This window comes from Macrosteles quadrilineatus, unplaced genomic scaffold, assembly GCF_028750875.1.
Source record: "Macrosteles quadrilineatus isolate MER2022 unplaced genomic scaffold, UCM_ALF_1.0 Scaffold_2__2_contigs__length_208266976, whole genome shotgun sequence".
In the NCBI taxonomy this organism is placed as follows: domain Eukaryota; kingdom Metazoa; phylum Arthropoda; class Insecta; order Hemiptera; family Cicadellidae; genus Macrosteles; species Macrosteles quadrilineatus.
Window position 1 is genome coordinate 16683890 of NW_026542595.1, and position 16950 is coordinate 16700839.

The 16950-nt window shown below is 32.5% G+C and overlaps 1 protein-coding gene across 1 annotated transcript in view; it reads right to left on the reverse strand.

Moving 5' to 3' along the window:
• The window catches only part of LOC128985893 (insulin-degrading enzyme-like), a 154939-nt gene that overhangs the window by 38267 nt on the left and 99722 nt on the right, over positions 1-16950 (reverse strand). The window contains 2 exon segments of the mRNA XM_054405868.1: positions 4327-4484; positions 13777-13888. Of these exon segments, the coding sequence (XP_054261843.1) occupies positions 4327-4484; positions 13777-13888 (270 nt within the window).

A 16950-nucleotide genomic window follows, 5' to 3' on the forward strand; every position in this document is an offset into this window, starting at 1 on the left:
AATTCCAGTAAGGGACATTACAGCGCAAACCATTGCAAATAAGCTAGAAAATGTAATATTTAATAATTTCAGTTCTTGTAAGAAACTTGTATCAGACAACGGTTCTTGTTTTCGAAGTCTATTGTTCAAAAAACTTATGTTTAAATATTCAATAGAACACCATAGGTTAATACCCTATAGACCGAACCCAAATATTTCAGAAAGGTTCTTAAGGAATGTTAAACAACAGATAAGAGCTTATCATCACGAAACTCAAAACAGCTGGTGTGTGGAGCTCAACTATATTCAAATTAGTTTAAATACTTCACTGTGTGAAACTACTAAATGCACGGCTTTTGAACTCATGTTTAACCACAAGCCAAATCATAGCTTAAGCAATCTTTGGAAACTAAATGAATTGTTAGATGTAACATTAAGTCAGGATGAAATAAAAGATAAGTTTTCTAAAGCAATTAGAAATTGTAAACGTTCAGTAGGTCACAACAGAAATAGGCAAAGGTACCGAGATGACAGGGTAAAACATCCATTTAAAATAGGGAGTTCTGTATATTTAGAAAATCAAATGCTAAGTAAAAAGATAGATAATTACCAAGCTAAGATGGATTTCAAATATACAGGGCCTTATAAAATAATATACTTCATGTCTCCAGTCAGTGTCATAATACAATTAGAGGAAAATCCGGAAATTGTAAGACGCGCTCACATTAGCCAACTGAAAATACATAATAAGACCTGATTGTGAAAGGTGTAGTAGGTAAATTGACCAGTATTGTAAATAACTGCAATATAGTTATTTTAAGCCGTTCTGTACATTAAAAGCAATCGATCATGTGTAAATAGTTAGGTTAAGAAAAGAGAAAACGCATGTTCATTTTATATGAAAATGTGGCAAAAATGATACTCTTGTATATATTTAGGTTAACTAGAAAACGAAAAGTAATATTCATTGTAAATGAAAACATTGCAATTATAATACATTGTTCTTGAATAACTTTATGTTAGTTCAAATAAAGATACCGGACAAGACAACAAAGCACCAATTGGAGCTAATTAACATGTGTTAATATAGATTACATCATGAGTCCGATCATGAATGCTGAAACAAAAGGACAGTTAAGTAGCGTTGTAAACATGAAGTTACATAGAACACTAATGTGAAATTAAATAGAGGAGAGAGATTTATGTCAAAAAAATAAAATAATAAAGGAGAAATAAGGAGTTTATGTAAAGTAGAACATTTAAGTTAGTCAGGAGAAGTGTTTATTTTATTGATTGTGCCACTTGACTTCCTTTTTTTTATAGTTAATAATATTGTAGCTATCTGTAAGGTAACATTGTAAAGAAAAGGCCAGTATAAGGTTTGCGTGTATGTTGTGTGATCACACAGTATACTTCACTGTTCACTAAATCCACTGGAAAACTTTAATTTTGTTTATAACCAAAGGTACTATATTATTTAATTATAAAATAGGTTTAAAACAATATTGGATTGTAACTGTTGATTGAATAAGTTAGTTGAACTAAGGTAAAAGTAAATAGAGCAAGTTCATAAAATTAAAGTTACGTACTAGATTACCATTTAAAACTCAGAACAAGACTAAATAAAAATTGACTAATACAAAAAGTAGAATGCTCTTTTAATGTAGAACAACTGATTCATTTAGTGGGGGGGGGTGCAATAAAAATATCCTTTTCCTTTTCCATTCCGAAATTTATCCCCTTTGAAGAAGACGCAGCCCAGCTGAGCCAAGGTCATCGCCGGTGTTGGTGAACCGCCTACTACCCGCTGCATATTTAGTTGGTTCCTGGCAAAAGAACTTTTTATCTCATCCAAGTGTTTTGAAGCTACAGAATGACTTTTATATAATTCAGTGTTTATAGTTTACCTATTTGTACCTTGTATTTCGTAGTTTTAAGGAATTTTAGAAGCTTTTAAAATGCCAGTATGCATAAATGATTGTCCAATTTTGTGGGGGGGGAATAATGTACCATATTGTATTATTCATTTTATATAATTTTCCAATAATTTATTATAACATTTATGATTACATGTATGAAGGAAACCTGTAGGGACAAGTAAGGAGTGATGAGTCAAAAATGTAAAGTGGTGGGGGTACACCCTTCCACTGCTGAGACAGAGACCATTCCTATGGTGGCTCCCTGTATATACGGTCAGCGGTTCTTTTACTCTCTTCGTCAGCGATTCACCCTTCACTTGAAGGGCTGATGTTTCCGAGTAATGAAGACGAACAATACCTTTTAATATCCTATCCTTAATTTTCAAGTATTCAATGGGGTTAGAATTAATTAAATATTTTCTTAAATTGTAAAAAGGTACATTAAATTGAAAAGTCTTGTTCTGCAGGATGTTTAGCTGTAGTTTTGATACTCCAATAAATTTATTATTCATTTGATATGTTATTCAATCGTATTTCCCAAGATTAAATTTGTACCGGTTAAGTGACACACAAAAAGTACGGTACAATATCTTATCTTTTCTCAAAAAGCTGATCTTGTTTTTTAGTGTTTCTACAAATTTTTCCCTCTCATAGCCGCATTAGGTTGTCTATAATAACGATTATAAATGAAAAAAAAAACATTATTTCTTTTCTTCTACTTGGTTGTGTTCTATGACTTTTTCTATGTTTCCATTGTTTGCAAATCGGTTATTTCAATGATTGCTCAAGAAATGTAGCATATTGTTAATTCAGTTTTATTTTTAGCCTATATCAAATTGTCCAGGATTTCTCGCTTTTTTCCATTGTAATAATTTCACCAACCCAAGTTTCGTCTACAGATGCAATACGCCAAAGAATATCACCTAGGTACAATCTCCGAGAAGTGGTAAAAAAGGCAGAAACCAAGCCATACAATAGATATAAGTTAACTCAAGAAATAATTTTAAGAGTTACTGTGATTTTAGGACTTTCCACTGATGATTTGGTAATGTACTTCATTTTGAAAAATTCAATAAATCACAATTTAAATATTAACAGCTGTTTCATTAAAAAGTAGTGTAGAATTATGCATATGGTAAACAAATTTGAAGAGGCAACTTTAAAGGCTTCTGGGGCAGAGCCCCAAGGGAATTTACCTCGTTCCTCTTTTGATGGCTCATCTATAGACCAAGACCTTTCTTTAGAGACCCCTACCAAGTTTCTACGCCCAGCCGTTCTCTCAAATTAGCTGGGACAAAAACCCAGTTTTCCCTCCATAAGAATAACATGGGATGGGAATTCAAAGGCCACTGGGGCAGAGCCCCAAGGGAATTTACCACGTTTCTCTTTTGATGGCTCATCTACAGACCAAGACCTTTCTTTAGACACCTCTACCGAGTTTCTACGCCCAGCCGTTCTCTCAATTTAGCTATGACAAAGAAAAACAGTTTCAAATTAATATATAGATACTAATATTATAATTGTGAAAGTTTGTGTGTTTGTTTGTTTGTTTGAAGTTCAATCACGCATTAACTACTGGTTGGATTGTGTTGAAATTTGGTATGATGATAGCTCACATTCCCGATTAACATATAGACATATTCTTACCTCAAAAATCCTTTCGGGCTCTGCCCCAGCGGCTCTAGAGTTTCCCATGTTAACGTTATGAGTATTCATATTTAAAAGGAATTAAATAATTTTGCCAGCTGTTTCAACTACACAAATTGTTTCTATGATATTCAATAGCATTAAAAGATTATACGGTTTACCAACAGGGTGCAGCACCATTAGTTCTTTAAACATGTTATGACAACAGCTAATTTGAACCAAGCAGCAACAAAAACCTGAGTGTGAGAACTTTACTTCTTTCTTTTGTTTAGGTGAAGTGGTAGAACATTATGGCTATGGTAGATGTTCTATATACTATAGTATACCGTAGATTATAGTTAATAAAATTTTCTCAAAACGTGTCCTCTCTCATTGCAAATGCAAAGTACGAGTATTTAACTACAATAAGCATTGTATACCAACCCCGTACTAAGGACGGGTACTCAGCTAGTTTGTTATATATGCAAATTACAAAAACAAGGACATACACTTTAAACAACAAGCACATTAAATAACAAACAAGATAATAGAACAACAATTAGACTTGAAATAAATGAGTTAAACCATGATTTTCAAATTTATCCTAGACATACTGAAAATGTTAATGAAAACTTTGGAAAAATCAATGAAATGTGCATGTAATAAATGTAAGTGATGCTACTTCTGATATTTAAAAAGCATCAGTAAATATTCCTCCTGTTATTATTTTTAGTTGATTTTATATTCTCTTTACAATAACTAAAAACTATAAATACTAAGAAAAAATCACCAAAAACTATACCTGAGTTCGAAGAATGTTAAAACAAGGCTCTGTTATGATTTGACAAAACAACTCAAGAACCATATTAGACTGTGTAGACTGCAGACTAGTCTGGTAGTAATTTTCTGTACAAGAGCTTCGATGGAGCTTGTTGTATCGTTCATAGATGTAATCGGAGCCTGAAAACAGTACATGAAGCATTAAATCCAAAATGTTGTAATATTTTAAATTCTCTTATTCTTACATAGGCTAATCGGATAATTCCATATTTATCTACAGTCAAGTTTTGCTGAAATATGTTACAACATTACAACAATGACATGATACCATTATTTGAAAATGTGATGTTTAGTTAAGTCCTGCGTAATTGCTGGTATTTTATATTTTAAGGGTCACTTGAAGTATATTGTGTAATGAATGATTTTTTTTACTACATTCATTCATAATGGGGATAGACAATCCCAAAATTTTGGGAACTCGTCCCATGAGACGAGATTTTATTTTGATCCAGATTTTTTCGAGACGAGATTAAAAAAAGAAAAAAAGATTAAAAACGCCTGCAGAAAGTCAATGCAATACCCGCAATACTGGAACGCATTGTAAATGCGTTTCCTTTGCGAAGGCGTTCTTATTTAATTAATTCTTTACATGTAAATATTACTTTGTTTTATAATTTGTTTGTTTTGACATCACAAATGATGAGAAGTTTTGTTAAGTGTAAGCAGTGTGAGATAAGTTTTACTACTGTAAACATAGCCAAAACAAGTAAGTATTTTATACAAATTAACCCTAGCAGTGGCCAATGTTAGAAAAGTGGAATGGCGATTTTGCAGACCTCTTTTTGAAAATCGGTAAAAATTCAACCGTAGGAGTAAATTTAGTCAACCTCATATTCCTTTTGTTCAGAAAGAACAGGAGATTCTTTTTTTTTCGGTAAAGTGAAAAGAATAAAAAAAAATTAGAATTTTATTTTGAAACTTCAAAAGCAGTCTGGGTGACATTTATTCTTCAGATTTTTTATGGGAAACTCATTATATACATTTAATTAGTAGAAAATTTCATTTCCTACATAGATATAACATGTTAGGAAAAAATTTTTTCTTTGTAAGTTTTTTGGGCGTAATATAATAACAAACGGAGAACCAAAAAAATTGAAAACCGTACTGTGTTAGTTTGTATTGTAAAAAAGTTATATAATATATGTATATACTTATAACGAAATTTACATAGGTATTTGTAAAGCTAATGAAGGAAGGAATCCAAAAAAGTCATAAAGTTTATGGTAAAAATAATTTTTTATTTATAAATAAAATAGTGTTTTTATATTTTAGAAATTTTGTAAAAAAAATTCATAGTAGGCCTATCTATATCTATACTATTATATAAAAATCTAATGGTGTCTGTCTGTATGTGTATTACTAATAGGTGCAAAAACTACTAAACCAACTGGGCTTAAATTTTACAAAAATATAGCTACCATACCAAGGACCATTATAGGACGATTCACACTTTGAAACTGACCTTGGGCTTTGCCCCTTTGGCTTTAAAGGTTCTAAGGTGAGGATTTTCAAAGTAAATATTGATTGGTATCCATGGCTGCAATGAGAATACTCTCAATGTTTACATTTGCTTTGACATTTCAATGTAAACAAGAAGAACTGCCAAATTGCATATTTCACAATTGAAGACAGCTGATCCAACGAAATTAAATATAATATTTTCCATAACTATGAGGTAGGTTTATTTTAATCAAACCTTTTATCATGGATTATTTATTGTAAAACTATGTCAATGATTATATAAATAAAAAAATATTCTAAAAGCGTTGCTGTATCAACTCAGGCTCTGCTTTCGATTTTTAAAGTGTCTTAAGTGTTATGAAAATAATGTTATTGATATATTTTCATGGAAACAGTAGGAAAATTACAATCTATAGATGGTTTGTATGAATCTGGAGGCTTCTTTAAATAAATTCGAACTGCTAAACATGTCTTAGATTTACTTAACATAACTTGCACATCACATTGTTTTTTTACATGTATATTTAGGTAAATTTAGTAATTGTGTTTCGCTAAACCTATGCTTTAAACCTAAAGATTATCATCAATAACTAAATTGTGCATTGATTTTTGTGTACTAAAATCTGTTGTATATGTGTAACCATATTTTATTATCAAATGGTGTAATACAAAATACTCTTATTTTATCTTAACATAGCTTTCAGTTTACTTTATACAGTTTACCTACACAAGATTTAAAATTAATCAAAACCAAAATGGTGGTATCCACTACTTATCAGATTTAAAAGTCATAACTTAAACGTTTCTATTTAGGCCATAAAAGTTGAATTTTGTTTCTAAAAGCTTGGCGGATGTGTAACTATTATATGCAACAGAAGTAAGGATTAAATTTTTTTACTAATATAATATAAATACCTCGTCACATCCTTTGTTTGAAGTTCATTGTTGGTGATGGTGAGTTAATGTTGTTCAAAGGTTTATTGCGGACATTTTCCATCACGAATGTAAAAAACAATACACAACGTTTCGGGATCTGGAATCTGATCCCGTCCTCAGGTGAAAAAAACTTAACTAACACATTACAACTAACAATACACAAACGCCCAACCTAAGTTGGAATACACTACAGAAGGTAGCAGTCAAAAAATATGCACTGTTAAGCAGTCAAGTCATGATATAACATGCAAATAATAACCAAACACAAAACACTATAATCTATAAAAGGTGTAACTTAAAAAGCTCACACAATGGAACACTAATAGCACCGTTCGCAACGACTCCACCAATTAGACTGAAGCAACATGGCCGACCAATCGGAAACACGGAGACAACAGTTGTGTTAGTTAAGTTTTTTTCACCTGAGGACGGGATCAGATTCCAGATCCCGAAACGTTGTGTATTGTTTTTTACATTCGTGATGGAAAATGTCCGCAATAAACCTTTGAACAACCTCGTCACAGCTCTGAAGTTTCTGTCTATTGGTAAAGATTAAAATGTTTCTATTTTGTGTCCTCTTCGCGACTTCCCGTTGCAAAGCACGGGTACAACAGCTAGTTAAGTATAAATCTTTTGTACCAAATATTTTTACTTCAAACCAACATAGTCATCTTGTAGTGTATTCAATTACTTACATAAAAATGTATAAAACGTAGGGTAACAATTTTTGTTTTTACGTATTAGGGGCATAATCCTATCCTACTTAATATTATAAATGAGAAAGTTTGGATGTTTGTGACAAGTGAACGCATTAACCACTGGACGGATTTTGCTGAAATTTGGCATGATGATAGCTCACATTCCCGATTAACATATAGGCATATTCTTATCTCAAAAATCCTTTTGGGCTCCGCCCCAGTGGCTCTATGGTTCCCCATGTTAACCTTATGAGTATTCATATTAAAAAGAAATTAAATAATTTATTCAGCTGTTTCAACTAAAAAGTTGATTCTATGATATGCAAAAGCATTAAAAACTTACAAGGATTACCAACAGGGTGCAGCACTATTATATTTTTTTATCTATGACAACAGCTAATTTGCAACCAAAAGGTGAGTGAGCGTAGCGAACGAACTTTATCCTGGAGGCGAGTTAGCCTAGCGAACGAGCTAACCTGAAGGCAAGTGAGCGCAGCGAACGAGCTCCAACCTAAAGGTGAGTGAGCGTAGCGAACGAACTTCAACCAGGACGTGATTGAGCCATGCGAACGAGCTCACTTATGAAGTAAAACGGGGCAAAGCCCGCGGGTACAGCTAGTAATATAATAAACGGAAAACCGCAAAATACAACCGCAAGAAAAATACAACCTTTTATAAACACAATTTCGCACTATTCAGTAAATATTCGTGCATAATAAAATGCATGAAGATTACTGTTATATACACACACACATTTCTCTAACAATACAAAATAACGAATTTAGTAATAAATCTAAGGATAACACGAGAGCGAAAACTCACCCGCAACAAAACGCAATGGTGAATACAAGGCACTTTGTGTATGAGATCTTGACAGTAGTGACACACTTTTGTCGTCTTCCTGAGAGAAAATGGAAATAACCCTGAGGGCAGGGCTGCCACTATCACAAGCTACATTTCTTCCTCTTTAAAATGACATATTATATGACTAGTAATAATAACTTACACTGTATGTAATAATTCGTATTTTCCATACTAGCGTATTACGATGGTTGGCAATTTGTTATAAATTTCGAATCAGCTGTTTTTATAAAATCGTACCTGTTGTGTAATCAATATTTCGTTCTAAATATCAATACCAAAATGAAGATAAAATCAATGGCTATCCAGTGGGACCACCCGCAAAATCCCAAGACGAAAATTACCCGAGCAGGGTAATGCCAAACAAGTCGTGTTTTGACAGTTCCCAAGTGTCAGCTGTAAAATGCCAAAAATTCATTTGATTCCTAATTGTCGTGACATTGTTATTTATATACCTGCTACAGGGTTTATTTATATAATAAACTGAAAGTTCAGGATGTGATCTTTCGAATATATATTGTTCACATCAGAGTTGATTATAAGCAGTTTTTTTACCGTTAAAAAAATTTGGCCCATACTATCGTATTACGCTGGTGGCCATTCTAGGCGTCACGGCAAACAAGCGTATTACAATCGTTGACCACTGCTAAGGTTAAAATTGCTTTTATTTTATGATCAGTTTTTTTACAAGCTGAATTTCAATAATACTTGTTTTTTTAATATGTATAGATAAATAGGTACTTTATGTTAAAGTTTAAAAATAATGTTCATTCAAAGCAGGGTGCCAACCAAACAGACAATAAATAAACCAAATTTTTTTTTTTGTTATTGTATATATGATAAGGTGTAAATTAATTGTGAAAAATAAAGCACTTTTTTCTTTCTTTCCTTCATAGCCAAAACAAGTCACTCTAAAAATAACACAAGACTGAATAATTGTTACTTGATACTAACCTAGTAAGCAGTGGCGGTTCTAGGACCTTGTCAAGGGGAGGGCTTGGGAATAAAGCAGGGGGGTTGGGGGGTCCTCCCCCGGGAAAATTTGGAATTTTCAAAGCCGTTTGGTGACATTCTAAAGCCATTTTTAACACCTAAAACCGTGCCCAATTGTCCATAAACTTTCATTTCACTTGTTTGTCATGAGGAAATGGACATTTTAAAAATTAAACTATGACGATTGCATTTATGAATTTCAAAACACACTGTAGACTACGTCCATATCCTCCTAAAAGCCGTTGGGTGACTTTCTACAGCCAGTTTTAACGTCTAGAACTGTGTGCAAAACCTCACATTTCCCCATTTATTTGTCATGAATAAATAGACATTTATAAAACTAACTGTGACGATTACATTCATAAATCTCAAAACATATTGTAGGCTACGGCCATATCCTCCTAAAAAAGCTGTTTACTGACTTTCTAAAGCCATTATTAATGTATAAATCTGTGTCCAACTGCCCAAAAACCTCTCATAAAAACAACAAACACAAACCTTCAAACAGGGTAATAGGGTTTGCTCCTGTTATTTGTCTTTGTCATGAGCAAGTAGACATTTTAAACTCAAACTATGACGAACTTCCATTCATGAATTTCAAAACATAGGCCTACTGTAGACTACGAATCCACCTCCTAAAAGCTTTTTGGTGACTTGATAAAGCCATAACTAACGACTAGAACTATGCCCAATTGTCCTAAAACCTCCCATTTCACCTGTTATATGTCATGCAATCAAGTAGACACGTTTTCTAACTTTACGTTTTTCTCCATTTCATAGATCTGTCACAATATGTATAGTATCGAATTCAGTAATAGCATTGACTTTATAAACTTTAATAGTGTTTATAATAGTCAATGGTAATAGGCTACTGGTGCTACCGCTGATTGCTGATTGATTCCTGTGTAAAGTTAGTGGCTAGCAGACAATTTGACAACTAACCATGGAACATCAGGAAATCAGCTGTTCCCCCGTTCTCGCTCGCGCGCTCGGTGCTTGCCTTTGCCCTAGCATGTCAACAGCTGACTGCTGTAAAAATTTTATGATGTGTACAACTTTCCATAGCGTAATATTGTTTTATTCGTTGTGCTAGTTTCCACAAAGTTTATCTATGTGGGACTTAATACTACTCCTGCCATCGCTTTTAAGTTTAATGAAAACTACATTGATGTCTGTTTTATGAGATTGTGTATTTTAAGGACGAAATGTACGTTTAAATTTATTTTTCCAGGGCTAAAGCCCCCCCCCCCCCTTGGAACCGCCACTGCTAGTAAGACTGATGTTTAAGACTGATAAATTTTGTATTTTTAAAAGTTTAACTCTATCCTAATTGATATCACCATGTCTCCTAAGCGCATGAGTTATTTTTAATAAGGTAGACGTAATTAAGTAATGAACATTTTGTTAATACTGATGTTTTTTAATAAAAGATTTGAAATATTCTTGCCAATTATTATTATTTTTGTATTTAAACAGTAATCCGTCATAAATCAGTAGGTATTTAACAACGTTACAGAATCAGGTAAAAATGTCAAACGTGCATTTCCCATTATGTATGAGAAGGGAAATCCCGTCTTGAAATTTTATGAAAAAAAAAATTCTGTCTCGTCCATCCCTAATTCATAACAATCAATTATTGATAAAAAGGACTTTAACTTTCTATAGATTCATTTTTCACCATAAATCATACCAAAAACAAACTTTCATAATTATTTGCAAATATACACGAATTAAGCTTTCCGACGACCCATTTAATTAATGGAGAGTTTAATTAATCGGAGAGTTCTACTGGATCGATTTGATTAATTATCAAATCGATCCAGTAGAACTCTAGATTTAGTTGTACAAAGATTTTTTAAACTGAATTATATATGAGTAGATTCTTTGCATGTAAATATTGCTTTAATTGTTTTATAATTTTTTTGACATTGAAAATGATGAGAAGTGTTGTTAAGTGTAAGCAGTGTGAGACTGTTTTACTACTATATACATAGCAAAACAAGTCACTCCAAAATCATTCTAAAAACAACACAAGTCAGAAAATTTTTTACTTGATACTTAACTAGTAAGACTGGTGTTTAAGACTGATGAATTTGGTTTTTTGTAGGTCTGAAGCTATGTAGTTTATAGGTCTGATTCTATCTTTCCATTTTATCAGTGTAAAGTAAACCAATTGAAAGTTTTAGTATAAATCTTACAAATGTTTTTATTTGTTTACAACAAAACATATATTTATTTGTAAAATCAATATTATAAAATAGGTAACATGCTTAACAATATGATTCTGCAAGAAAAAAATATTAAATAGGCAAATTAAGCAGCTCACTAACATTTTCAGCAATACAGGTTCAAATACCTGCATTTAGTAATCCAAATTGCTGCTTGTGGCAACTTAAGTTTCAGTTCACTAAGGAACCATCTTCAGGCCGTACACCTCCGTATATGAAGACACATAAATAAATAAGTACATAGAACACACACGAACACGCACATTGATAGACGAACATGTAACATTAAAAAAAAACCGAGTACTCGGGAACACAAGACAGGTGACAGGTACATTAAATACTGAATGCAGGTATTTAAACCATTATAATTATTCAAACGTAATCCGGAGGCTACCAACTCTTGAAAATAGAGTTCTTCTAATATATGATTGAAAATAAATATTTTTACACCTAAAAATCATATTATGTCACATGTACGAATATACCTAATACCACATCAACAAAAATTTGCAATACACAAATGCGGTAAACTTTAATTATTGTTATTTCACTCCATTGTCAAGCATATAAACTATATAACTCGATTCGAATAGAAAATCTGTTCAATCGAATGGTTGCTTCGAATCACAATTTTTTTGCTGCTTCGCACACCCCTATTTGATTTATTTATTTCCCACTCTTAAACCAATTTTACAAATTTGTGTATATCAAGATGATAGCCTAAGATATTATACTAAATTGTTATTAAATTGTCTTGAGGTGTCCTAGGTTCAAAACCTTTTTTGTACAGTCCCTTAAGATGAGCTGTATTTCGGTTCGACTGACTGTTGCACTGCATTCTAGCATTTACTTTATAAATTAAAGTAAAATGCAATATAAAATAAATGGTATCAGCATTCTGACACATACTTTCTCCCATAAGTTTGTCAACAACCTTTATCATGTGTAAGCGGTGAGATACGGAAATGGGATTAATACAATTTTGATCAGAATTTAAAGGACTATAACATACTAAATTTTTATCAAAATCGGTCGGGCCATTTTTGTGAAAATCAGATTTTTCCGTTATTTTATGGGGTTTTTATGGGAAAATAACATAATTTACAATAACTTTTGAAACATAATTTTAACATAAATGGGATTTGTACCATTTTGTTCAGAATATAAAGATCTATAACACACTAAATTTTTATCAAAATCGTTCGGGCCGTTTTTTGGAAAATCCTATTTTTCCGTTATTAATGGGGTTTTATGGGAAAATCCCCATTAAAAATCAAAATTTCTAAAAAATTGAAAAAGACTATCACAATTGTAAGGACTATAGCATACTATGTTAAATAAAAACCGAATTTTTTTCTAAAATCCTATTTTTTGTTATTTTATGGGGTTTTTATGGGGAAATAACATAATTTACCATAACTTTTGAACCGTAATTTTTAGAGAAATGGGATTTGTACCATTTTGTTCAGAATTTAAAGGGCTACAACATACTAAATTTTTATCAAAATCCTTCGGGCTATTTTTGAGTAAATTCCATTTTTCCGGATTTTTATGGGTTTTTATGGGAAAATCCCCATTAAAAATCAAAATTTCAAAAAAATGAAAAAAACGCCTGGAGATACCATGAATTAGAACCTACATACCAAATTTTATCGAAATCGGACCACAGGTGTAGTCTCTAGCTCTGTACACATCCAGACACACACACACACACAGACATCACTTCGAAAACCACTTTTTTGGGTCCAGGGGAACCCAAAACGAATATATCCACTCAAAACTCAAACTCAAAAATTTTGACGAAAACAATACTTTCTCCATATACTATGGTATAGGGGGAGAAAGTAAAAGTAATTAAAGTAAAGTCTCCATCTGTATAGACCTACTGTAGCCTAAATTTTATCCAAAGAGAACCTAGTTGGACGAGCCACTCACAAAGTATGATAGTATCAAAATTTCATTTCCCTTCTTAGTTTTCAATACTTTGGTGTTTGATATAATATAGAAGGTGCCTTGGTTTGTAATAAGTTGTCCGTTCAGTTTGGTTTGTTAAAACAGATGGTGTGTACGAGAGAAATCAGTGATTGACAACAGCAGACTCTGTAGGAGGTGCAATTCAACTAGGCCTACAATAGTTTTCATTTTACACATGGCAACAACTTAAACAAGGAAATGGAAAGTTAAGTTCTATCCACAGTCAAAGACATGATAGTGACATGAAGTGGCGTATCTCACCATCCGCCAGCTGTATCTCGCGGTTGCGCAGCAGCTGACGGGGCAGTAATTGTCATAAGGAGACACTGGACTGTATCTGATCTTCCACGGACTGTACCACGGACTGGGCAGTCTGCAACAACAATACCATAGTCAGCAGATGGCCTACCAGGTTCCTTGAATAACAATCAATGACTAGTATTTATTCACTTATTTTATGCAACAAAATAGTATAAAACAATCCCTTTCCTAATTTTAGTGATGGATCGATTCCAGAAATCTGTTTTTGATTCCAATTCTTTGAAATAGATTCTTAAATCTCAATTCCGATTCCATCCATTCCTATAGGTTTTATATTTTTATTTGTCGACACCAAAATTAATTAATTCTAGATAACGACACCAATATCTGAAAAATCAATTCTCAATCCTTGATAGTGATACCACTTTTAGTTTTACAAAATTTTCGGAATGGTTACCATACTACACCAACCACTGGCTTAATGTCCATCCCTAAACTATTTATGATGGGTCGATTCCAGAAATCTTCGATTCTGATTTTGATTCCGATTCTTTGAAATAGATTCTCAAATCTCGATTCTGATTCCATCGATTCCTATAGGTTAAAATAGTTTATAGTGCTGCTAAAATTAGTATTTTTACCATCCCAATATTCTATTAATATTTTTATTTGTCAACACCAAAATTAATAGATTCTAGATAACGACACCAATATCTGAAAAATCAATTCGTCTTGGATGATCGTGGCAATAGCGGTTATTTTCCAAAAGTGCGATCATTGCAGACTTGTCAGGTATCAGCATCAGAATCGACTTTGAGCGATCGATTCTCGATTCCGATTCCAAAGCTAAGAATCGGTGGAATCGAGAACAGACCCACCCCTACTATTTTTTCTTATGATGATAGTTGAAAAAAATCAAATCAAGGGTATATTTAACTATTTTGTTTTTAAGACATGATTAATAGTCCTTGGCCTAGAATACTTTGAAATCATACTTATGTATTAGTAAAATACATAGTAAAAAATGTATTAGTAAAACTAGTAAAATCTGACTTTTTACTGACTTACAAGACTCTCGAAACTAGTAAACACACTGAAACCTACTTACTGATTTGGACTTACAATTTACTACATAAAATCTAAATGAACATGAATATAAACAAATTAAAAAATGTATGTAAAATATTTTACACCTCACTACAATGTTTTAACTAGGGATGGGCCGATTTCGATTCTCGATACCAGTGGTATCGAAGAATCACCGATACTCGATACTTCGCTTCATTGTACTCGATAACGATTCTGAAAAGTGAGGTTAATTATGGTACAAAACTCGAATGACGTTGAAGGTTGTAAAGAGTAATACATCACAGTTTATTCGGGAATACTCTGAAGTCAGCTAATGTAAATAATTCCAAGTTAATGTAAGTTCCTAGTAGCTGAAATTCGTAATATTTATATAATCTAAAATAGCAGCGTGCCTTTGCATTTCACAACGAATGATTTGTACAACCAACAACTAGTAGAACACTAGTTGAATGAGAATGATAGAGGCTTATCATTTGCCGCCATGTTGTCAGATTGAAGGCAATGTTGCCGGATTGGCCACATGGTATAAGCATTGAATATATAAACATAATACAAAGTGTATATAGTAGGGGTCTGCGGGACAGAAAATTTAAGGTAGGTACGGTACAATATTTTGTACCTCAGTTCTCGGTACAAAATCGGTACGGTACGCGGCTACCCGTATTTTTGTGGTTTTCTGCTCAGAACTGTATTTAAACCACTATTTTTAACTTTAATACATTGACATAACTATGAAAATGGATAGTATCCTACATTCATGGTTTTCTAACAACAATTACTGTACCACACATTATTAAAACAAAACCTTTTACTACTACGAGGATTGTGTCAAGAAAAATCACAGTTAAGATAAAGGCTTTACCTATTTTACTCTGAGATACTTTGAATAACCATGATAAAAGTGGTTTTAAAAATAGGATAAGAGTTTTTAGGAACAAACATGTTTGAAACATTTATGGACAAGATAATTTAACACAACTGGTAAATTATTTCCAACCAACACAATGTCTAGTTGTTTTTAAATTTTTTTAAAACATATAGGCCTAAAAAAACATTCAGTACGATGACAGTGTAGTTGCCAGCTGTTCACTAGAGGTTATGATGAAGTAATGGCAAAGAGCATATTTTTGTATCAGCTTCAAAACAAGTTATAAGTTATTACAGTTATTAAAGTTATTAAGTTATTATAAGTTATTACAAGTTATAACTCTTGAAAAGTTTTTTTTCTGAAACTAAAATTTGGATTATTACAAAGTAAGATTATTGTCTTTTCATTTACAAAGTTAACATCCACAATATCAATCAAATCAATCATTAGTTTATCTTAGGCTCAATCCAATTTTCTTAAAATATACTAAGAAAATTGGATTGAGCGCTATATTTTAAAGCTCTTCCAAAGAATCAAAAGACCCAGGCCTAGACCTAATTATTTAGGAGGGCCTATATATAAATTGATTAGGTTACAATTAGGGTAGCAAACTCACTATCTAGTTCATAAGATTTAGATTGCATAAAGTACCTTCAACACAACACAAATAATACAGGAAACTAAAATAGCTATTTACATTACAAGTGTAGTAAGAGCGTTTTTACATCACGCAGGTGAATGTTGTGCAATGAGCGAAGGCGAGTTGCATAATTCACCGAAGTGATGTAAACACGCTCTTGCGTAACGTGTAACGTACAAGATTTTACCTGACCCGACAATATTCAGGAGAACACGAGCAATATGCTTCATTATCAATTTCACTCATCTTCTAACAGTAACGTTCATTTACAAACAAAAGCTAGGTTAGGAAAATTCTTCAAAGCATAACAATAAAATTCAAACACACAGCTGATTTCTAGCGTTGAACGTCGTTGGCTCCATAGAGGTATATTTTTTAAGTTATCCACTCAATGTTATTTAAATGGGTTTCATTACATCACCGAGTGAGTTTTTTTCAACTTTACATCACTCGAGAAGTAAGGAAGTTGTATACATCACGCTTGGGATAGGGAAGTTTAACATGGCGGGTTAGGTAAAAACATTTTAAGCCTTAAACAGTCACATCTAACAATATAAGACAAGATACAGAACATGTA